Raw genomic sequence first — 24,641 nt, 5'->3', positions numbered from 1 at the left:
TCCTCCCCTGCCTTCACACCATTTTCCAAAGGGAGAGGGTGTCACACCCTCTCTCAGAGGAAGTTCTTTGTTCTGCCATCCTGGGCCAGGCCTGGCTGGACCCCAGGAGGGCAGATGCCTGTCTGAGGGGTTGGCAGCAGCAGCAGCTGCAGTGAAACCCCAGGAAGGGCAGTTTGGCAGTACCAGGGTCTGTGCTACAGACCACTGGGATCAAGGAATTGTACCAACAATGCCAGGATGGCATAGAGGGGGCAATTCCATGATCTTAGACATGTTACATGGCCATATTCGGAGTTACCATTGTGAAGCTACATATAGGTAGTGACCTATATGTAGTGCACGCGTGTAATGGTGTCCCCGCACTCACAAAGTTCAGGGAATTGGCTCTGAACAATGTGGGGGCACCTTGGCTAGTGCCAGGGTGCCCTCACACTAAGTAACTTTGCACCTAACCTTTACCAGGTAAAGGTTAGACATATAGGTGACTTATAAGTTACTTAAGTGCAGTGTAAAATGGCTGTGAAATAACGTGGACGTTATTTCACTCAGGCTGCAGTGGCAGGCCTGTGTAAGAATTGCCAGAGCTCCCTATGGGTGGCAAAAGAAATGCTGCAGCCCCTAGGGATCTCCTGGAACCCCAATACCCTGGGTACCTCAGTACCATATACTAGGGAATTATAAGGGTGTTCCAGTAAGCCAATGTAAATTGGTAAAAATGGTCACTAGCCTGTCAGTGACAATTTGGAAAGAAATGAGAGAGCATAACCACTGAGGTTCTGATTAGCAGAGCCTCAGTGAGACAGTTAGTCACTACACAGGTAACACATTCAGGCACACTTATGAGCACTGGGGCCCTGGGTTACCAGGGTCCCAGTGACACATACAACTAAAACAACATATATACAGTGAAAAATGGGGGTAACATGCCAGGCAAGATGGTACTTTCCTACACTCAATGTTTAGAAAAATCTAGTCATTTTTATAGAATGTTTCAACACCAGAAAAACTTCAAAAGATGGTAAGTACTGTTGCAGTGCATCCATTTTTGCAAGTAACTAACAATTCACTCAAAAGAGCTTTTACCTGGTAAAGCACTTACTTTGAATTAAGTATTTTTACTGCATAGGGGTCTTTGGTGTTGATTCTGAGGGGTCCCTCTTCAGTTTGTGGGCTGCTAAGGGGACAAGAAACACCGCAGTCCAGTTTTACCTACCCTAGGTCGTCTGAGTTGGCGGGGGTGTTACGTGGAGACAGGCTGCATACGGAGACTGGGTGACAAGTTTGGGAGCTCTCAATGGGGAGCTCATCGGTGGGGGTCCTGGGAACAAGGGAACGGTCCGTTACCGTGGACCCAGGCCATGGAGCTCAGGTACAGTGGGTTTTGGATATCAGGTGCTCCTGTGTCAAGGCGCCTACAATTCTTGGGTGGACCTGCAAGGAGGGGACAAAACAAGGGCAGCCGTTCTACTCTTGGTGATGGCCTCTGCGATGCAGACATCCCTAGACGGCTGGTCTCTGGTTGCAGTGTTGGAGTCCGGTCTGGTCTCAAGCAATCAATGGCTGCTGCAAGGGGTCCGGTACCCCGGGTACTGGTGCAGGACAGCTCCAGTAGGTCTTGGGGTCTTCTCAGTTGGTGGGGAGACAGGTTAGTCACACTGGAGCTCGGTGACCTCCCCTGGGTGGCTGCTGCGTCGACAGACACTGTGGTCAGCAGAACATTGAACTGGATGTTGCGGTTGGTGCCTGAAAGGTGCAGGTAGTGCTCCTCCACTTCAAGGAAGATGCTGACGGCTTGGCGAAGTGCTGGAGGCTCTCTTAGGCTTTTGAAAGATGCATAGCTGCAGGATGAGTCCGGTTGTTGCGATTGTCTGGACAGTAGCAGGTAAGCAGTCAGGATTTGTGCCAAAGTCCACAGTTCTAGCTTCTTCGGCTCTTCTCCTCTTCTTTCTTCAGTCACACAAATGTGTTCTTTTGGTGTTGGGGGGGGCACCTACATACTCAATACAAGCGGGTTTGGGAGGAGTGTAGGTTAGTAGCCAATGAGCTACTTAGCCCTCCCTTGGCTACACCCCTTATATAACCACTTCCTGTGGGGAGTGGCTATAACCCTGCCCCAGAATTCATATTCCATCTAAATCAAGATGGAGAACCCTTCTTTCGTGAAGCACATCAGGCTCCCCACCTTAGGGATGTGACTAGCCTGGCAGTGCACCACGCCTATCTGCATAGCTAATTTGCTGCCTGTCCTGGTGCCAAATGGGCCCTGGGCAGGGGCTGGCAACTCTCACGTCTTAGGGAAGCCAGGGTCGCATACCAAAGGCAGCAGGGTTGTTGAAGTCCCTGGCCTTGGTATGCAGATTCACTAGCCACTCCTGCTGGAGGAGGTGATAACATCTTCCTCTTGAGCAGGAATTGTAAATGGGGGGGGGGGGGGGGGGTGAGAGAGAGAGAGAGAATCCCTTGAGATGCCACAATACATGCTGCAGCCCTTAGGGACCCTCTCTAGTATCCGGGCCCTATTACTAGTACTATTTACTAGCAACCTACAGAGGTAAGAGTAGGTGTCAATCCTGTACAAGTAGACCATTTACCTTGTTTTAGGGAAACAGCACTGGCAACCTGTTTAGCAGGAACCCAGTGCACCTATGCCCTCTGACGAAAGACCTCAGTGGAAAAAAAAAGTGGGGTGACCATTGCCAAAAGAGGCACTTTCTTAAAATGCCTATGCCTGCTCCTCTTATAATTGCACACCATATGTATCAGCTTCCCCCTTACTGACAGCATTGCAGAGCGAGGTGTAGTTGAGTGGTGAAAGCCTAGATTAGTATGAGTAAAAACCTTGCTTTGATGAGTCAGAATATAGATTCGGTCAAATGTCCTACTTATGTAGTGTCTTAGATACAAGGACTTCATTTTGTTCAAATCCCTCCTAAAACTCTTGTTGTGGTTCTAGCGTTAAGAGATGGCGCTGATTGACCTTCTGTACCCCAGTTGGCTTTGCAGGAATCTACAATCCCTTGAGAGGTTTGTCAAAGCTTTTCTTTTTTTGCAGCAATGTCGCCATTTTGGTTTCAGGTTTGCATTTCCTTACGAAGTCGACACTGCTCAATGACGATCATCAAGTATATCTTCCTTATCGGAGTTGAATGGCCTTTTTTCAGGTCCTTTACCTTCCTCCATTGCTTTCTGGAGTTAAGTCGAGGGTGAAGGTCTGTTCTCAGCAGTGTCTTTGGTCTTCAACTGGTGAGGCTCTTGAGTTTTTGTTTTGCGTATGACTGCCCTGTGCTTCGGCATCAAAGGTGGCTTTGGGATGTTAGAGTCCAAAACTATCAGCTCGACTGCCCAGTAATGTTGCGGTCCCTTGGTTATGGGGTTTCTCTAGGGCTTCTTTTGTTTGTCCGTCTGTGCTAATTTAGCATGGCACTTGGGACAGAGTTTAAAGGGGGATTTCCTATGCCTTCGGAGACCAAAGGGACAATCAAAGCTTTGCCATCCCCCAAGTCTACATTCTACACCATATGGTGGAAGGTCAACAGAAAACCCTGTGTATTTTCTGCAGTTTTCTTCAGCTATTTCCCTCTCTCTCTTAGATGTTTCTCTCCATCATTAACAATATTTGTTCTTTTCTTGGTGTTTTCCTCAGATTCTTTGCTGTCTTCAACCATAAGCTGTGGACCCTAGCTTCGAAATCAATGGAGGAAAAAAAGAACTCAAAGATGGCAAATAGACACTGGAGCATTGTGGGCATACATGTCTGATATCACAGGGGGAAGACTAAAACCTACCTACTGGCTGCTACACAAAATGGGAAAGGAGAAAAGCAAAAGCAACAGTTTCCCGATCTGTAGGTGTAGGAAGTTGGCTCTGTATGCACTATTTCAAAGTAAGGAATAGTATGCACAGAGTACAAGGGTTCCCCTTAGAGGTAAGATAGTGGCAAAAAGAGATAATTCTAATGCTCTATTTTGTGGTAGTGTGGTCGAGCAGTAGGCTTATCAGAGGGTAGTGTTAAGCATTTGTTGTACACACACACAGGCAATAAATGAGGAATGCACACTCAAAGACAATTCCAGGCCAATAGGTTTTTGTATAGAGAAATATCTTTTATTTTAAGAACCACAGGTTCAAATTTTACATGTAATAATTCAAATGAAAGGTATTGCAGGTAGGTACTTTAGGAACTTTGAATAATCAAAATAGCATACACAGTTTTCAAATAAATCACATATGTAGGAAGTTGGCTCTGTATGTGCTATTTCAAAGTAAGGAATAGCATGCACAGAGTCCAAGGGTTCCCCTTAGAGGTAAAATAGTGGTAAAAATAGATAATACTAATGCTCTATTTTGTGGTAGTGTGGTCGAGCAGTAGGCTTATCCAAGGAGTAGTGTTAAGCATTTGTTGTACATACACAGACAATAAATGAGGTACACACACTCAGAGACAAATCCAGCCAATAGGTTTTGTTATAGAAAAATATCTTTTCTTAGTTTATTTTAAGAACCACAGGTTCAAATTTAACATGTAATATCTTGTTTGAAAGGTATTGCAGGTAAGTACATTAGGAACTTTGAATCATTTCAATTGCATGTATACTTTTCAAGTTATTCACAAATAGCTATTTTAAAAGTGGACACAGTGCAATTTTGACAGTTCCTGGGGGAGGTAAGTTTTTGTTAGTTTTACCAGGTAAGTAAGACACTTACAGGGTTCAGTTCTTGGTCCAAGGTAGCCCACCGTTGGGGGTTCAGAGCAACCCCAAAGTCACCACACCAGCAGCTCAGGGCCGGTCAGGTGCAGAGTTCAAAGTGGTGCCCAAAACGCATAGGCTAGAATGGAGAGAAGGGGGTGCCCCGGTTCCGGTCTGCTTGCAGGTAAGTACCCGCGTCTTCGGAGGGCAGACCAGGGGGGTTTTGTAGGGCACTGGGGGGGACACAAGCCCACACAGAAATTTCACCCTCAGCGGCGCGGGGGCGGCCGGGTGCAGTGTAGAAACAAGCGTCGGGTTTGCAATGTTAGTCAATGAGAGATCAAGGGATCTCTTCAGCGCTGCAGGCAGGCAAGGGGGTCTTCCTCGGGGAAACTTCCACTTGGGCAAGGGAGAGGGACTCCTGGGGGTCACTTCTCCAGTGAAAGTCCGGTCCTTCAGGTCCTGGGGGCTGCGGGTGCAGGGTCTTTTCCAGGCGTCGGGACTTAGGTTTCAGAGAGTCGCGGTCAGGGGAAGCCTCGGGATTCCCTCTGCAGGCGGCGCTGTGGGGGCTCAGGGGGGACAGGTTTTGGTACTCACAGTCGTAGAGTAGTCCGGGGGGTCCTCCCTGAGGTGTTGGTTCTCCACCAGCCGAGTCGGGGTCGCCGGGTGCAGTGTTGCAAGTCTCACGCTTCTTGCGGGGAGTTGCAGGGTTCTTTAAAGCTGCTTCTTGAAACAAAGTTGCAGTCTTTTTGGAGCAGGTCCGCTGTCCTCGGGAGTTTCTTGTCGTCGTCGAAGCACGGCAGTCCTCAGAGGATTCAGAGGTCGCTGGTCCCTTTGGAAGGCGTCGCTGGAGCAGAGTTCTTTGGAAGGCAGGAGACAGGCCGGTGAGTTTCTGGAGCCAAGGCAGTTGTTGTCTTCTGGTCTTCCTCTGCAGGGGTTTTCAGCTGGGCAGTCCTTCTTCTTGTTGTTGCAGGAATCTAATTTTCTAGGGTTCAGGGTAGCCCTTAAATACTAAATTTAAGGGCGTGTTTAGGTCTGGGGGGTAGTAGCCAATGGCTACTAGCCCTGAGGGTGGGTACACCCTCTTTGTGCCTCCTCCCAAGGGGAGGGGGTCACAATCCTAACCCTATTGGGGGAATCCTCCATCTGCAAGATGGAGGATTTCTAAAAGTTAGAGTCACCTCAGCTCAGGACACCTTAGGGGCTGTCCTGACTGGCCAGTGACGACTCCTTGTTGCTTTCTTTGTTCCCTCCAGCCTTGCCGCCAAAAGTGGGGGCCGTGGCCGGAGGGGGCGGGCAACTCCACTAAGCTGGAGTGCCCTGCTGGGCTGTGACAAAGGGGTGAGCGTTTGAGGCTCACCGCCAGGTGTTACAGCTCCTGCCTGGGGGAGGTGTTAGCATCTCCACCCAGTGCAGGCTTTGTTACTGGCCTCAGAGTGACAAAGGCACTCTCCCCATGGGGCCAGCAACATGTCTCTAGTGTGGCAGTCTGCTGGAACTAGTCAGCCTACACAGACAGTCGGTTAAGTTTCAGGGGGCACCTCTAAGGTGCCCACTGGGGTGTATTTTGCAATAAAATGTACACTGGCATCAGTGTGCATTTATTGTGCTGAGAAGTTTGATACCAAACTTCCCAGTTTTCAGTGTAGCCATTATGGTGCTGTGGAGTTCGTGTTTGACAGACTCCCAGACCATATACTCTTATGGCTACCCTGCACTTACAATGTCTAAGGTTTTGTTTAGACACTGTAGGGGTACCATGCTCATGCACTGGTACCCTCACCTATGGTATAGTGCACCCTGCCTTAGGGCTGTAAGGCCTGCTAGAGGGGTGTCTTACCTATACTGCATAGGCAGTGAGAGGCTGGCATGGCACCCTGAGGGGAGTGCCATGTCGACTTACTCGTTTTGTCCTCACTAGCACACACAAGCTGGCAAGCAGTGTGTCTGTGCTGAGTGAGAGGTCTCCAGGGTGGCATAAGACATGCTGCAGCCCTTAGAGACCTTCCTTGGCATCAGGGCCCTTGGTACTAGAAGTACCAGTTACAAGGGACTTATCTGGATGCCAGGGTCTGCCAATTGTGGATACAAAAGTACAGGTTAGGGAAAGAACACCGGTGCTGGGGCCTGGTTAGCAGGCCTCAGCACACTTTCAATTGTAAACATAGCATCAGCAAAGGCAAAAAGTCAGGGGGAAACCATGCCAAGGAGGCATTTCCTTACAACATATAGCTATTTTAAAAGTAGACAGTGCAATTTTCACAGTTCCTAGGGGGAGTAAGATTTTGTTAGTTCTTGCAGGTAAGTAAACCACCTACGGGGTTTAAGTTTGGGTCCAAAGTAGCCCACTGTTGGGCGTTCAGAGCCACCCCAAAGTTACCACACCAGGAGCTGAGGGCCGGTCAGGTGAAGAGGTCAAAGTGGTGCCCAAAACACATAGGCTTCAATGGAGAAGGGGTGCCCTGGTTCCAGTCTGCCAGCAAGTAAGTACCCGCGTCTTCAGAGGGCAGACCTTGGGGTTTTGTAGGGCACCGGGGGGGACACAAGTTAGCACAGAAAGTACACCCTCAGCAGCACGGGGGCGGCCGGGTGCAGTGTGCAAACACACGTCAGGTTTCCAATGGATTTCAATGGGAGACCAAGGGGTCTCTTCAGCGATGCAGGCAGGCAGAGGGGGGGTGGGTGAGGTTCCTCGGGGTAGCCACCACCTGGGCAAGGGAGAGGGCTTCCTGGGGGTCACTCCTGCACTGGAGTTCCGATCTTTCAGGTCTTGGGGGGTGCAGAGTCTTTACCAGGCGTCGAGATCTGGGAAGCAGGCAGTCGCGGTCAGGGGGAGCCTAGGGATTCCCTCTGCAGGCGTCGCTGTGGGGGCTCAGGGGGGACAACTCTGGCTACTCACGGTCTCGCAGTCGCCGGGGAGTCCTCCCTGAAGTGTAGTTTCTCCACAAGTCGAGCCCGGGGCGTCGGGTGCAGAGTAGCAAGTCTCACGCTTCTGGCGGGAAACGCAGTTGTTTTAAAGTTGCTCCTTTGAAACAAAGTTGCAGTCTTGGGTGAACAGAGCCGCTGTCCTCGGGAGTTTCTTGGTCCTTCTAGAGCAGGGCAGTCCTCTGAGGATTCAGGGGTCGCTGGTCCCTGGGGAAAGCGTCGCTGGAGCAGTGTCTTTTAGAAGTGGGGAGACAGGCCGGTAGAGCTGGGGCCAAAGCAGTTGGTGTCTCAGTCTTCTCTGCAGGGTTTTTCAGCTTGGCAGTCCTCTTCTTCTTAGGTTGCAGGAATCTGAGTTCCTAGGTTCGTTGGGAGCCCCTAAATACAGAATTTAGGGGGGTGTTTAGGTCTGGGAGGGCAGTAGCCAATGGCTACTAGCCCTGACGGTGGCTACATCCTCTTTGTGCCTCCTCCCAAGGGGAGGGGGTAACATTCCTATCCCTACTGGGGGAATCCTCCATCTGCAAGATGGAGGATTTTTAAAAGTTAGAGTCACCTCAGCTCAGGTTGCCTTAGGGGCTGTCCTGACTGGCCAGTGACAACTCCTTGTTTTTCTCATTATCTCCTCCGGCCTTGCAGCTAAAAGTGGGGCCGTGGCCGGAGGAGGCGGGCAACTCCACTAGCTGGAATGCCCTGGGGTGCTGTAACAAAGGGGGTGAGCCCTTGAGACTCACCGCCAGGTGTTACAGTTCCTGCAAGGGGGAGGTGATAAGCATCTCCACCCAGAACAGGCTTTGTTACTAGCCACAGAGTGACAAAGGCACTCTCCCCATGTGGCCAGCAACATGTCTCGAGTGTGGCAGGCTGCTAAAACCAGTCAGCCTACACGGGTAGTTGGTTAAGGTTTCAGGGGGCACCTCTAAGGTGCCCTCTGGGGTGTATGTTACAATAAAATGTACACTGGCATCAGTGTGCATTTATTGTGCTGAGAAGTTTGATAACAAACTTCCCAGTTTTCAGTGTAGCCATTATGGTGCTGTGGAGTTCGTGTTTGATAGACTTCCAGACCATATACTCTTATGGCTACCCTGCACTTACAATGGCTAAGATTTTGCTTAGACACTGTAGGGGCACAGTGCTCATGCACTGGTGCCCTCACCTATGGTATAGTGCACCCTGCTTTAGGGCTGTAAGGCCTGCTAGAGGGGTGACTTATCTATACTGCACAGGCAGTGTGAGGTTGGCATGGCACCCTGAGAGGAGTGCCATGTCGACTTACTCGTTTTGTCCTCACCAGCACACACAAGCTGGCAAGCAGTGTGTCTGTGCTGAGTGAGGAGTCCCCAGAGTGGCATAAGATATGCTGCCGTCCTTAGAGACCTTCCCTGGCATCAGGGCCCTTGGTACCAGGGGTACCAGTTACAAGGGACTTACTTGGATGCCAGGGTGTGCCAATTGTGGAAACAAAAGTACAGGTTAGGGAAAGAACACTGGTGCTGGGGCCTGGTTAGCAGGCCTCAGCACACTTTCCAATCAAAACTTAGCATCAGCAAAGGCAAAAAGTCAGGGGGTAACCATGCCAAGGAGGCATTTCCTTACAGTAGGTATTTCACTACAGGACAAACGTAGACATTGTCAACGTGGTTGTTTGCCCCTCAGTTATTTCACCTTTTTAGGTTGAGCGCAAGCGCTTTTCAACCTGTTTTAAGTATTCTGTGGGCTTTTAACCATGCCCATCTATCGTCCATCACTTTCACACGTTTGTGGGCTTGCCTTTCAAAAATCCCTTGATATCGTTGGCAAATGCTTTATGTTTGTCCCGCATAAGGGTGGTTTTGTTATTGCCTTGCAAACTGACCCTGTTACATGTATTATTGCACAATTGCAGATACACCTCTTGTCTCTCCCCTTTTTGCTCCATGGCGCTGCTCACAGCATGAACTCCATCAGCGGTATTGAAGCGTTGGTCACATTGTTCACACTGCTGCCTAATCAGAGTAATTTCTTTTGGTTCTCCCCTTCGCTCTCCATAGCTTTCACAAAAACACTTGTAATTGATAAATGCTTTATGTAAATAAAAATAAAAAATCCTCAAAGAGCCTCTACCAACACAATGTTAGAGCCGATACTACAATATTCACTACACTCAGGGAAACTCGCCCCATAATGCTTTGCAAGCATTCTTTTCCTAAACATGTTTGGTCCTAGGCCAATGGAACCACCACCAAAACATTCAGCACAATGCACTCTCTCTGTTTAGGCCATCTTTGGGCCCCCACAATAGGTTAGTTGGGACTCCAAAATAATAACCCCTCCCACCATTCAGTGACTTTTTATGCTCTCTTATGGCTGCAACCTTTGTTTTACAGCTGCATGTAGTTGGTGTTTTAAGGGCCTTGTCTGTAATATCATTGCACTAGGCCTGCTAGCTCTGAAAATGTGTAATGCACTATGCTGTCTAGGGGCTAACTATATGGTTGCACTGTATTACTTTCTGCCATTCTGTTTTCTTCTGGTTATGTCCTCTAGGGGCTAACTATATGGTTACATGACCATGTTTCTTACAAATGCTTTTTTATTATGGTGTCCTCAGTAATTTGTTAGGCGCGCTACTCACTCTGTAGGGTCTCAAGGCTGGGGAGGGGGGGGGGGGAGGGGGGGGGGGGGAAGGGTGCTAGAGCCAGGTCTTGAGGTGCTTCCTGAAGGTCAGGAGGTCCTGGGTCAGACGTAGGTTGATGGGGTGGGAGTTCCAGGTTTTGGCAGCAAGGTGTGAGAAGGATCTGTGGCAGGTTGTGGTATGGTGGAGGTCGCAAGGGCGAGGTTGGCGGAGCGAAGCTGGCGTGTAGGGATGTGGAAGTTGAGACGCTCGTTGAGGTAGGCAGGTCCGGCGTCGTGGACAGCCTTGTGAGTGTGGATCAGGAGTTTAAAGATGATCCTTTTGTTAACGGGGAGCCAGTGGAGATCTCCGAGGTGGGCTGAGATGTGTTTGTGGCGAGGAAGGTTGAGGATGAATCATGATGAGGCGTTCTGGATGCGCTGTAGTTTCCTCTGGAGCGTGGCTGTTCCAGTGTAGAAAGCGTTACTGTAGTCCAGTCTGCTGCTAACGAGGGTGTGGGTGACCGTCTTCTGGTCACAACAGGGATCCATCTGAAGGTCTTGCGAAGCATGTGAAGGGTGTAAAAGCATGCGGATGTGACGGCGTGGACTTGCTGGTTCATAGAGAGCGATGTGTCCAGTATGAAGCCGAGGTTGCGTGCGTGGGTGGTGGGCGTTGGGGCAGATCCCAGGGTGGCAGGCCCCCAGGAGTCGTCCCATGCTTATCTGTTGGAGCCGAAGATGATGATCTCGGTTTTCTCAGAGTTCAGTTTGAGGCGGCTTGCCTCCATCCACTTGGCAATGGCGTGAAGTCCGGTGTGGAGGTTGGTCTTGGCGGTTGTGGGGTCATTCGTGAGAGAGAGGATGAGCTGACTGTCGTCCGCGTAGGAGACGATGTTAAGGCCGTGGGATTGGACGATGTTGGCAAACTGTGCCATGTAGACATTGAAGATGGCAGGGCTGAGTGAGGATCCCTGGGGAACTCCATACGACTACGATTTAGACCAACTTAACTTCCTTATTACACTATGATTGTTTTAACACTCTTGGTATTTTTGGGTGACCCTTCAGGTTTATTTCTCTCATTACGCCTCTGTGGCTATCTTGTGTCCATTTTTGGGACTTGTGTTAGCCAGCCAGGAACTCTGATGGTGCAGTGGCGAAAGTGATATTCTATTGGAATTAGCATGGCAGATTTAAATTAGGAAGCAAAAGGCAACATTTTACATTTTTGGCTGAAGATCGAGGAAGAAGGTAAATGGAAGTGCTTTAGTTACATGCAGGACCACTGGAATTATGTGGCAGGAAAAGACAATTATGGAGGCAGAGTAGACCAATTTATGTGGCAAGTCCAGTTACGAATTTACCATGTCAACAGCAAAAACTCAAGCAAATGCGAGACCCATTGCATTGCAAATGCTTGTTTTTTAAACCCCCCCCCACCCCCTTCCCCCCATCTTCCCACACACTTTTCTGTATGCTACACTTCTATTTACCAGTGGAAAAGCAGCATACAGCTTTTATTTTCCCCTGGCTGACAGCAACCCGGATGTTGTGGGTTTCTGCACTCTGAATTGTTTTCTTTGGCCCCCATGGTTCTTTTTTCTTTACTGGAGGAGGAGGTGTACTGCGGTTCCCCTGCTTATATATTTCTATGCAGTTTTCCTTTCCCCTCTCCTCCCCCGACCAAAACCACTGCCCAATCTTGCACCTTGTTAATACATTTCACCACCTGCTTCTTCCACATCGTCTTTTAAACATATGGGAGTGCAGGTGGCAAAATGTCCGTCGTCGGGCAGGTTACGGCACATAGGCCACATACAGATGACGCAATAGGGCACTTCGTGTGAATTCAGGAATGATTTATGCTGCAAAAATTTAACGTATAAAAATGTACTATCATTCACTTGGGCAACCACAAGTCAATCCAGTCATAGCACTCAAACAAAAATATATGCATTTTCAGCCAAGTGATGGACAGGCAAATACATGAGATCAGGAGTATGTAGATTGCTAAAACAAGCTTTGTTACCATAGGATGAGGGTCCAGGCCATCCAGCATTCGTCGGACATTGTTTACAATCTCTCTGGTGTCGTAGTTTGGAATTTTACAGGCCCATCCTGTACCAATCCCCTCTGCACCATTGATCAAAACCATTGGAATGATGGGAATGTACCACTCTGGCTCGACACGCTGATTGTCATCATACAGGAACTTCAATAGGTTATCATCCGTTGAAGGGAAAAGCAACCGTGCCAGAGGGCTAATATGAAAGAGAAAAAATATCAAGTCCACTTTCAAAATAACAAAGCAAAAGGGTGACAAGTAACAGTTTTCCAAAGTGGATATCTTCCCCAGGTCGTTATTGTGAATGTTGTTGAACAGCACACAATCCGCTATTATGTCAGCCATAAAACATTAAAACTCTTTTTTCAATTTAAAAAATAATTTGTTATTGAAATAAAACATTTCGAGTTCCTTCAGCCAAACATTAAAGTAAAATGTAGTATTTGAATATCAAGGCAACCCTGCTCCTTTTGCTTTTTCTAACCTGCTGTATGTTTTTCCTACAGTGAATTTGACAATTTGCAAGTCCACTGGATGTGACCCTCATTTTTACTGTCCTCCGTTTAGCAGAGTTAAGCTCTCCTCATAGGATATTAGGTCTCTCAAAGTGAACAATGCGTACAAAAGGGGTAGCACCCCTCTCATACAAGACTGAGGAAACTGGAAGTTGTGGCAACGATTATAGCTCTATGCTTTCTGTTCATTCCTCTCCTCCTCTGATGAGAAGGCTGCTATAACTAGTCCCCATAAATGAGATCCTGTGCCCCATCCTTCTTACTCTATGGGAGCTGTAAACATTGAATGTGTTCTCAACTGCTGGATAAGGGGATTGTGCCTATCTTAGACAGCATGGGCAAGGCTGTAGAAGCTCATAGTCTCCAAGCAGGCTGTTCTTCATCTGTTGAGCATGGATAATTTGGGCAACAGTGAGGTCTAGCTGTATTGGCTTGAGTCTGATTTCCTTATTGTAGGAAGTTGGCTCTGTATGTGCTATTTCGAAGTAAGGAATAGCATGCACAGAGTCCAAGGGTTCCCCTTAGAGGTAAAATAGTGGTAAAAATAGATAATACTAATGCTCTATTTTGTGGTAGTGTGGTCGAGCAGTAGGCTTATCCAAGGAGTAGTGTTAAGCATTTGTTGTACATACACATAGACAATAAATGAGGTACACACACTCAGAGACAAATCCAGCCAATAGGTTTTTATATAGAAAAATATCTTTTCTTAGTTTATTTTAAGAACCACAGGTTCAAATTCTACATGTAATAGCTCATTCGAAAGGTATTGCAGGTAAGTACTTTAGGAACTTCAAATCATCAAAATTGCATGTATACTTTTCAAGTTATTGACAAATAGCTGTTTTAAAAGTGGACACTTAGTGCAATTTTCACAGTTCCTAGGGGAGGTAAGTTTTGATTAGTTTTACCAGGTAAGTAAGACGCTTACAGGGTTCAGTTCTTGGTCCAAGGTAGCCCACCGTTGGGGGTTCAGAGCAACCCCAAAGTCACCACACCAGCAGCTCAGGGCCGGTCAGGTGCAGAGTTCAAAGTGGTGCCCAAAACACATAGGCTAGAATGGAGAGAAGGGGGTGCCCCGGTTCCGGTCTGCTTGCAGGTAAGTACCCGCGTCGTCGGAGGGCAGACCAGGGGGGTTTTGTAGGGCACCGGGGGGGACACAAGTCCACACAGAAATTTCACCCTCAGCGGCGCGGGGGCGGCCGGGTGCAGTGTAGAAACAAGCGTCGGGTTCGCAATGTTAGTCTATGAGAGATCTCGGGATCTCTTCAGCGCTGCAGGCAGGCAAGGGGGGAATTCCTCGGGGAAACCTCCACTTGGGCAAGGGAGAGGGACTCCTGGGGGTCACTTCTCCAGTGAAAGTCCGGTCCTTCAGGTCCTGGGGGCTGCGGGTGCAGGGTCTCTCCCAGGCGTCGGGACTTTAGGTTCAAAGAGTCGCGGTCAGGGGAAGCCTCGGGATTCCCTCTGCAGGCGGCGCTGTGGGGGCTCAGGGGGGACAGGTTTTGGTACTCACAGTATCAGAGTAGTCCTGGGGTCCCTCCTGAGGCGTCGGATCTCCACCAGTCGAGTCGGGGTCGCCGGGTGCAGTGTTGCAAGTCTCACGCTTCTTGCGGGGAGCTTGCAGGGTTCTTTAAAGCTGCTGGAAACAAAGTTGCAGCTTTTCTTGGAGCAGGTCCGCTGTCCTCGGGAGTTTCTTGTCTTTTCGAAGCAGGGGCAGTCCTCAGAGGGTGTCGAGGTCGCTGGTCCCTTCGGAAGGCGTCGCTGGAGCAGGATCTTTGGAAGGCAGGAGACAGGCCGGTGAGTTTCTGGAGCCAAGGCAGTTGTCGTCTTCTGGTCTTCCGCTGCAGGGGTTTTCAGCTGGGCAGTCCTTCTTCTTGTTGCCGGAATCTAATTTTCTAGGGTTCAGGGTAGCCCTTAAATACTAAATTTAAGGGCGTGTTTAGGTCTGGGGGGTTAGTAGCCAATGGCTACTAGCCCTGAGGGTGGGTACACCCTCTTTGTGCCTCCTCCCAAGGGGAGGGGGTCACAATCCTAACCCTATTGGGGGGATCCTCCATCTGCAAGATGGAGGATTTCTAAAAGTTAGAGTCACTTCAGCTCAGGACACCTTAGGGGCTGTCCTGACTGGCCAGTGACTCCTCCTTGTTTTTCTCATTATTTTCTCCGGCCTTGCCGCCAAAAGTGGGGCCTGGCCGGAGGGGGCGGGCAACTCCACTAGCTGGAGTGTCCTGCTGGGTTGGCACAAAGGAGGTGAGCCTTTGAGGCTCACCGCCAGGTGTGACAATTCCTGCCTGGGGGAGGTGTTAGCATCTCCACCCAGTGCAGGCTTTGTTACTGGCCTCAGAGTGACAAAGGCACTCTCCCCATGGGGCCAGCAACATGTCTCGGTTTGTGGCAGGCTGCTAAAACTAGTCAGCCTACACAGATAGTCGGTTAAGTTTCAGGGGGCACCTCTAAGGTGCCCTCTGTGGTGTATTTTACAATAAAATGTACACTGGCATCAGTGTGCATTTATTGTGCTGAGAAGTTTGATACCAAACTTCCCAGTTTTCAGTGTAGCCATTATGGTGCTGTGGAGTTCGTGTAAAACAGACTCCCAGACCATATACTCTTATGGCTACCCTGCACTTACAATGTCTAAGGTTTTGCTTAGACACTGTAGGGGCACAGTGCTCATGCACTGGTACCCTCACCTATGGTATAGTGCACCCTGCCTTAGGGCTGTAAGGCCTGCTAGAGGGGTGTCTTACCTATACTGCATAGGCAGTGAGAGGCTGGCATGGCACCCTGAGGGGAGTGCCATGTCGACTTACTCATTTTGTTCTCACCAGCACACACAGGCTTGTAAGCAGTGTGTCTGTGCTGAGTGAGGGGTCTCTAGGGTGGCATAATACATGCTACAGCCCTTAGAGACCTTCCCTGGCATCAGGGCCCTTGGTACCAGAGGTACCAGTTACAAGGGACTTATCTGAATGCCAGGGTGTGCCAATTGTGGAAACAATGGTACATTTTAGGTGAAAGAACACTGGTGCTGGGGCCTGGTTAGCAGGGTCCTAGCACACTTCTCAGTCAAGTCAGCATCAGTATCAGGCAAAAAGTGGGGGGTAACTGCAACAGGGAGCCATTTCTTTACACAAGCCCCCCCCAGCCCACAGGCCAGGAGACTCAGCCAACGCTGGAAGAGTCTTCCTAGTCTGTCAGGCGAGGAAGAGTAGAGGAAATGGCTGGTTTGTTGCAGGGCCTACTCTGCCTTACATCCTCCTGTTCAGGTCATTCCCTCTGGAGAACTGACCCACTTCCACAGTGATAGGACCTAGTCTGAACTGCCTCTTGTCTGTGCTTTTTATGTCTTCACCCATTCTTTCTATTTTGAGGTCCGAGGTATCCACCTCTGCTAATCTTATCTTAGCCAGGGTCACCCCTAGCTTACCCAAAGAGGTTACCCAGAGCTGGAGTAACCCCACCATGACCAACAGGGTCAGGGGGCCTAACTTGTTAGTTGGCATGGGGTCAGACCACCATGCCAAGGATAGTGCAGCCATAAAGGCTAACACCCAGCAGAGGCCACTGACAGCTGTCAGTGCCCAGAACCACACCTTTAGCTCTTCACCTACAAGGGAAGGGGCTAAGTTACAGGCTTCTTTGGGTTCAGGGTGCCTGTCTGCTGTATTAGAGTGGGGGGTTACCACATCTTGTAGTAAACACCCTTCTTCCACTCTTTCTTCTGTTAGCTGAGGAGCCACCCACTCAGGCTTAACAGTTGCCTGACTAGCCAGGACTTCTTGTGGGTCAGGTTGGACTTTATCAGAGCCATTTTTGGAGTTCTCCCCTACTGGAGCAGAATCTCCTTGGCTTGCTGGAACCTTGGCTAAAGGTTGTCCACCTTTCCTACTCTGTTTTCTTTTCTTCTTCTTCTGGGGCCTGCTTGTATTTACTGCAGAGGCAGGACTTCCAGAATCCTTGGGAGAGGACTGGCACTGGACCAGTTCCTCTCTTGAGCTCTGACTAATCTCTGGGTAGTCATTTCCAAGGAGACAATCAAGGGGGAGGTCTGTACTGACTACTACCCTTCTCCAGCTAAGAGTGCCACCCACTTCTATGGGCACTAAAGCCACAGGCCTCTTAGTGACCCTGTCTAGGCTAACTCTTACCCTGGCAGTCTCACCTGGGATGTACTGGTTTGAGAGCACCAGCCTGTCATGCACAATAGTGTGACTGGCACAAGTGTCTCTCAGGGCAGTGGTTGGGATTCCATTCACCAGTAGGTGGTGGAAGTGTCTACTTCCCTCTGGAATCTCCAACTCACCTGTTGGGCCCTGTTTCCAGTTGAAGGCTAGGAAGACCTCCTCATCTGAGGAGTCATCTCCCATGGCTACACTGGTTACCCCAGGAATTTTGTTCTGGGGTTTGTTTTTGGGACAAGAAGTGTCCTTGGTGTGGTGCCCAGACTGTTTACAGTTGTGGCACCATGCCTTAGTGGCATCCCAGTTCTTACCCTGGTACCCACCTTTGTTTTGGGTTGTGTCCTGGGGCCCACCCACCTGTTCTGGTTTTTGGGGGCCTACAGAGGACTCTTTTTCTTGGTTTCTAGTGTTACCCACTTTCTCCTGGGGAGTTTTTGTAACCCCTTTCTTTTGGTCACCCCCAGTGGAAGTTTTGGTTACCCTAGTCTTGACCCAGTGGTCTGCCTTCTTTCCCAATTCTTGGGGAGAAATTGGACCTAGGTCTACCAGATACTGATGCAACTTTTCATTGAAGCAGTTACTTAAAATGTGTTCTTTCATAAACAAATTATAAAGCCCAACATAGTCACACACTTCATTTCCAGTTAACCAACCATCTAGTGTTTTTACTGAGTAGTCTACAAAATCCACCCAGGTCTGGCTCGAGGATTTTTGAGCCCCCCTGAACCTAATTCTATACTCCTCAGTGGAGAATCCAAAGCCCTCAATCAGGGTACCCTTCATGAGGTCATAAGATTCTGCATCTTTTCCAGAGAGTGTGAGGAGTCTATCCCTACACTTTCCAGTGAACATTTCCCAAAGGAGAGCACCCCAGTGAGATCTGTTCACTTTTCTGGTTACACAAGCCCTCTCAAAAGCTGTGAACCATTTGGTGATGTCATCACCATCTTCATATTTTGTTACAATCCCTTTGGGGATTTTTAGGATGTCAGGAGAATCTCTGACCCTATTTAAGTTGCTGCCACCATTGATGGGACCTAGGCCCATCTCTTTTCTTTCCCTTTCTATGGCTAGGAGCTGCTTTTCCAAAGCCAATCTTTTGGCCATCCTGGCTAACTGGATGTCCTCTTCACTGGGGTTATCCTCAGTGATTTCAGAGGTGTTGGTCTCTCCTGTGAGGGAACCAGCATCTCTGACTATTATTTTTGGAGTCAGGGTTTGAGGGACCCTGTTCTCCCTAGATAGGACTGGTAGGGGGGAATTGTCCTCCAAGTCACTATCCTCTTCCTCTGAGTTGCCACCCTCAGAGGGGTTGGCCTTTTCAAACTCTGCCAAAAGCTCCTGGAGCTGTATTTTGGTAGGTTTGGGGCCCATTGTTATTTTCTTTATTTTACAGAGTGACCTTAGCTCCCTCATTTTAAGATGGAGGTAAGGTGTGGTGTCGAGTTCCACCACAGTCACATCTGTGCTAGACATTTTGCTTCTAAAAGTTGGAATACTTTTTAAGAATCTACAACTGGTTCTAGAATCTAATTCAAACTTTTACAAACTTTTAAACTCTAAAAGAAATGCTAAACAGGATCTAACACAAGGCCCTAGCAGGTCTTTTAAGAATTTAGAAAACTTTTCAAATTGCAAAAATCAATTTCTAATGACAATTTTGGAATTTGTCGTGTGATCAGGTATTGGCTGAGTAGTCCAGCAAATGCAAAGTCTTGTACCCCACCGCTGATCCACCAATGTAGGAAGTTGGCTCTGTATGTGCTATTTCGAAGTAAGGAATAGCATGCACAGAGTCCAAGGGTTCCCCTTAGAGGTAAAATAGTGGTAAAAATAGATAATACTAATGCTCTATTTTGTGGTAGTGTGGTCGAGCAGTAGGCTTATCCAAGGAGTAGTGTTAAGCATTTGTTGTACATACACATAGACAATAAATGAGGTACACACACTCAGAGACAAATCCAGCCAATAGGTTTTTATATAGAAAAATATCTTTTCTTAGTTTATTTTAAGAACCACAGGTTCAAATTCTACATGTAATAGCTCATTCGAAAGGTATTGCAGGTAAGTACTTTAGGAACTTCAAATCATCAAAATTGCATGTATACTTTTCAAGTTATTGACAAATAGCTGTTTTAAAAGTGGACACTTAGTGCAATTTTCACAGTTCCTAGGGGAGGTAAGTTTTGATTAGTTTTACCAGGTAAGTAAGACGCTTACAGGGTTCAGTTCTTGGTCCAAGGTAGCCCACCGTTGGGGGTTCAGAGCAACCCCAAAGTCACCACACCAGCAGCTCAGGGCCGGTCAGGTGCAGAGTTCAAAGTGGTGCCCAAAACACATAGGCTAGAATGGAGAGAAGGGGGTGCCCCGGTTCCGGTCTGCTTGCAGGTAAGTACCCGCGTCGTCGGAGGGCAGACCAGGGGGGTTTTGTAGGGCACCGGGGGGGACACAAGTCCACACAGAAATTTCACCCTCAGCGGCGCGGGGGCGGCCGGGTGCAGTGTAGAAACAAGCGTCGGGTTCGCAATGTTAGTCTATGAGAGATCTCGGGATCTCTTCAGCGCTGCAGGCAGGCAAGGGGGGAATTCCTCGGGGAAACCTCCACTTGGGCAAGGGAGAGGGACTCCTGGGGGTCACTTCTCCAGTGAAAGTCCGGTCCTTCAGGTCCTGGGGGCTGCGGGTGCAGGGTCTCTCCCAGGCGTCGGGACTTTAGGTTCAAAGAGTCGCGGTCAGGGGAAGCCTCGGGATTCCCTCTGCAGGCGGCGCTGTGGGGGCTCAGGGGGGACAGGTTTTGGTACTCACAGTATCAGAGTAGTCCTGGGGTCCCTCCTGAGGCGTCGGATCTCCACCAGTCGAGTCGGGGTCGCCGGGTGCAGTGTTGCAAGTCTCACGCTTCTTGCGGGGAGCTTGCAGGGTTCTTTAAAGCTGCTGGAAACAAAGTTGCAGCTTTTCTTGGAGCAGGTCCGCTGTCCTCGGGAGTTTCTTGTCTTTTCGAAGCAGGGGCAGTCCTCAGAGGGTGTCGAGGTCGCTGGTCCCTTCGGAAGGCGTCGCTGGAGCAGGATCTTTGGAAGGCAGGAGACAGGCCGGTGAGTTTCTGGAGCCAAGGCAGTTGTCGTCTTCTGGTCTTCCGCTGCAGGGGTTTTCAGCTGGGCAGTCCTTCTTCTTGTTGCCGGAATCTAATTTTCTAGGGTTCAGGGTAGCCCTTAAATACTAAATTTAAGGGCGTGTTTAGGTCTGGGGGGTTAGTAGCCAATGGCTACTAGCCCTGAGGGTGGGTACACCCTCTTTGTGCCTCCTCCCAAGGGGAGGGGGTCACAATCCTAACCCTATTGGGGGGATCCTCCATCTGCAAGATGGAGGATTTCTAAAAGTTAGAGTCACTTCAGCTCAGGACACCTTAGGGGCTGTCCTGACTGGCCAGTGACTCCTCCTTGTTTTTCTCATTATTTTCTCCGGCCTTGCCGCCAAAAGTGGGGCCTGGCCGGAGGGGGCGGGCAACTCCACTAGCTGGAGTGTCCTGCTGGGTTGGCACAAAGGAGGTGAGCCTTTGAGGCTCACCGCCAGGTGTGACAATTCCTGCCTGGGGGAGGTGTTAGCATCTCCACCCAGTGCAGGCTTTGTTACTGGCCTCAGAGTGACAAAGGCACTCTCCCCATGGGGCCAGCAACATGTCTCGGTTTGTGGCAGGCTGCTAAAACTAGTCAGCCTACACAGATAGTCGGTTAAGTTTCAGGGGGCACCTCTAAGGTGCCCTCTGTGGTGTATTTTACAATAAAATGTACACTGGCATCAGTGTGCATTTATTGTGCTGAGAAGTTTGATACCAAACTTCCCAGTTTTCAGTGTAGCCATTATGGTGCTGTGGAGTTCGTGTAAAACAGACTCCCAGACCATATACTCTTATGGCTACCCTGCACTTACAATGTCTAAGGTTTTGCTTAGACACTGTAGGGGCACAGTGCTCATGCACTGGTACCCTCACCTATGGTATAGTGCACCCTGCCTTAGGGCTGTAAGGCCTGCTAGAGGGGTGTCTTACCTATACTGCATAGGCAGTGAGAGGCTGGCATGGCACCCTGAGGGGAGTGCCATGTCGACTTACTCATTTTGTTCTCACCAGCACACACAGGCTTGTAAGCAGTGTGTCTGTGCTGAGTGAGGGGTCTCTAGGGTGGCATAATACATGCTACAGCCCTTAGAGACCTTCCCTGGCATCAGGGCCCTTGGTACCAGAGGTACCAGTTACAAGGGACTTATCTGAATGCCAGGGTGTGCCAATTGTGGAAACAATGGTACATTTTAGGTGAAAGAACACTGGTGCTGGGGCCTGGTTAGCAGGGTCCTAGCACACTTCTCAGTCAAGTCAGCATCAGTATCAGGCAAAAAGTGGGGGGTAACTGCAACAGGGAGCCATTTCTTTACACAAGCCCCCCCCAGCCCACAGGCCAGGAGACTCAGCCAACGCTGGAAGAGTCTTCCTAGTCTGTCAGGCGAGGAAGAGTAGAGGAAATGGCTGGTTTGTTGCAGGGCCTACTCTGCCTTACATCCTCCTGTTCAGGTCATTCCCTCTGGAGAACTGACCCACTTCCACAGTGATAGGACCTAGTCTGAACTGCCTCTTGTCTGTGCTTTTTATGTCTTCACCCATTCTTTCTATTTTGAGGTCCGAGGTATCCACCTCTGCTAATCTTATCTTAGCCAGGGTCACCCCTAGCTTACCCAAAGAGGTTACCCAGAGCTGGAGTAACCCCACCATGACCAACAGGGTCAGGGGGCCTAACTTGTTAGTTGGCATGGGGTCAGACCACCATGCCAAGGATAGTGCAGCCATAAAGGCTAACACCCAGCAGAGGCCACTGACAGCTGTCAGTGCCCAGAACCACACCTTTAGCTCTTCACCTACAAGGGAAGGGGCTAAGTTACAGGCTTCTTTGGGTTCAGGGTGCCTGTCTGCTGTATTAGAGTGGGGGGTTACCACATCTTGTAGTAAACACCCTTCTTCCACTCTTTCTTCTGTTAGCTGAGGAGCCACCCACTCAGGCTTAACAGTTGCCTGACTAGCCAGGACTTCTTGTGGGTCAGGTTGGACTTTATCAGAGCCATTTTTGGAGTTCTCCCCTACTGGAGCAGAATCTCCTTGGCTTGCTGGAACCTTGGCTAAAGGTTGTCCACCTTTCCTACTCTGTTTTCTTTTCTTCTTCTTCTGGGGCCTGCTTGTATTTACTGCAGAGGCAGGACTTCCAGAATCCTTGGGAGAGGACTGGCACTGGACCAGTTCCTCTCTTGAGCTCTGACTAATCTCTGGGTAGTCATTTCCAAGGAGACAATCAAGGGGGAGGTCTGTACTGACTACTACCCTTCTCCAGCTAAGAGTGCCACCCACTTCTATGGGCACTAAAGCCACAGGCCTCTTAGTGACCCTGTCTAGGCTAACTCTTACCCTGGCAGTCTCACCTGGGATGTACTGGTTTGAGAGCACCAGCCTGTCATGCACAATAGTGTGACTGGCACAAGTGTCTCTCAGGGCAGTGGTTGGGATTCCATTCACCAGTAGGTGGTGGAAGTGTCTACTTCCCTCTGGAATCTCCAACTCACCTGTTGGGCCCTGTTTCCAGTTGAAGGCTAGGAAGACCTCCTCATCTGAGGAGTCATCTCCCATGGCTACACTGGTTACCCCAGGAATTTTGTTCTGGGGTTTGTTTTTGGGACAAGAAGTGTCCTTGGTGTGGTGCCCAGACTGTTTACAGTTGTGGCACCATGCCTTAGTGGCATCCCAGTTCTTACCCTGGTACCCACCTTTGTTTTGGGTTGTGTCCTGGGGCCCACCCACCTGTTCTGGTTTTTGGGGGCCTACAGAGGACTCTTTTTCTTGGTTTCTAGTGTTACCCACTTTCTCCTGGGGAGTTTTTGTAACCCCTTTCTTTTGGTCACCCCCAGTGGAAGTTTTGGTTACCCTAGTCTTGACCCAGTGGTCTGCCTTCTTTCCCAATTCTTGGGGAGAAATTGGACCTAGGTCTACCAGATACTGATGCAACTTTTCATTGAAGCAGTTACTTAAAATGTGTTCTTTCATAAACAAATTATAAAGCCCAACATAGTCACACACTTCATTTCCAGTTAACCAACCATCTAGTGTTTTTACTGAGTAGTCTACAAAATCCACCCAGGTCTGGCTCGAGGATTTTTGAGCCCCCCTGAACCTAATTCTATACTCCTCAGTGGAGAATCCAAAGCCCTCAATCAGGGTACCCTTCATGAGGTCATAAGATTCTGCATCTTTTCCAGAGAGTGTGAGGAGTCTATCCCTACACTTTCCAGTGAACATTTCCCAAAGGAGAGCACCCCAGTGAGATCTGTTCACTTTTCTGGTTACACAAGCCCTCTCAAAAGCTGTGAACCATTTGGTGATGTCATCACCATCTTCATATTTTGTTACAATCCCTTTGGGGATTTTTAGGATGTCAGGAGAATCTCTGACCCTATTTAAGTTGCTGCCACCATTGATGGGACCTAGGCCCATCTCTTTTCTTTCCCTTTCTATGGCTAGGAGCTGCTTTTCCAAAGCCAATCTTTTGGCCATCCTGGCTAACTGGATGTCCTCTTCACTGGGGTTATCCTCAGTGATTTCAGAGGTGTTGGTCTCTCCTGTGAGGGAACCAGCATCTCTGACTATTATTTTTGGAGTCAGGGTTTGAGGGACCCTGTTCTCCCTAGATAGGACTGGTAGGGGGGAATTGTCCTCCAAGTCACTATCCTCTTCCTCTGAGTTGCCACCCTCAGAGGGGTTGGCCTTTTCAAACTCTGCCAAAAGCTCCTGGAGCTGTATTTTGGTAGGTTTGGGGCCCATTGTTATTTTCTTTATTTTACAGAGTGACCTTAGCTCCCTCATTTTAAGATGGAGGTAAGGTGTGGTGTCGAGTTCCACCACAGTCACATCTGTGCTAGACATTTTGCTTCTAAAAGTTGGAATACTTTTTAAGAATCTACAACTGGTTCTAGAATCTAATTCAAACTTTTACAAACTTTTAAACTCTAAAAGAAATGCTAAACAGGATCTAACACAAGGCCCTAGCAGGTCTTTTAAGAATTTAGAAAACTTTTCAAATTGCAAAAATCAATTTCTAATGACAATTTTGGAATTTGTCGTGTGATCAGGTATTGGCTGAGTAGTCCAGCAAATGCAAAGTCTTGTACCCCACCGCTGATCCACCAATGTAGGAAGTTGGCTCTGTATGTGCTATTTCGAAGTAAGGAATAGCATGCACAGAGTCCAAGGGTTCCCCTTAGAGGTAAAATAGTGGTAAAAATAGATAATACTAATGCTCTATTTTGTGGTAGTGTGGTCGAGCAGTAGGCTTATCCAAGGAGTAGTGTTAAGCATTTGTTGTACATACACATAGACAATAAATGAGGTACACACACTCAGAGACAAATCCAGCCAATAGGTTTTTATATAGAAAAATATCTTTTCTTAGTTTATTTTAAGAACCACAGGTTCAAATTCTACATGTAATAGCTCATTCGAAAGGTATTGCAGGTAAGTACTTTAGGAACTTCAAATCATCAAAATTGCATGTATACTTTTCAAGTTATTGACAAATAGCTGTTTTAAAAGTGGACACTTAGTGCAATTTTCACAGTTCCTAGGGGAGGTAAGTTTTGATTAGTT

General features: G+C 48.8%; 1 protein-coding gene across 2 annotated transcripts in view; it reads right to left on the bottom strand.

Moving 5' to 3' along the window:
- The window catches only part of TOP2B (DNA topoisomerase II beta), a 485,217-nt gene that overhangs the window by 206,472 nt on the left and 254,104 nt on the right, over positions 1–24,641 (bottom strand). For both annotated transcript variants that reach the window (XM_069212028.1, XM_069212029.1), the window contains exon 21: positions 12,238–12,469. In XM_069212028.1, coding sequence (XP_069068129.1) covers positions 12,238–12,469 — 232 coding nt within the window. The remainder of the gene's footprint in view (positions 1–12,237; positions 12,470–24,641) is intronic.

The sequence above is a fragment of the Pleurodeles waltl genome, chromosome 10 (assembly GCF_031143425.1).
Source record: "Pleurodeles waltl isolate 20211129_DDA chromosome 10, aPleWal1.hap1.20221129, whole genome shotgun sequence".
NCBI lineage: Eukaryota > Metazoa > Chordata > Amphibia > Caudata > Salamandridae > Pleurodeles > Pleurodeles waltl.
The sequence above is the reverse complement of the archived record's forward strand: the minus strand, read 5'-3'. Positions and strand labels throughout refer to the sequence as shown.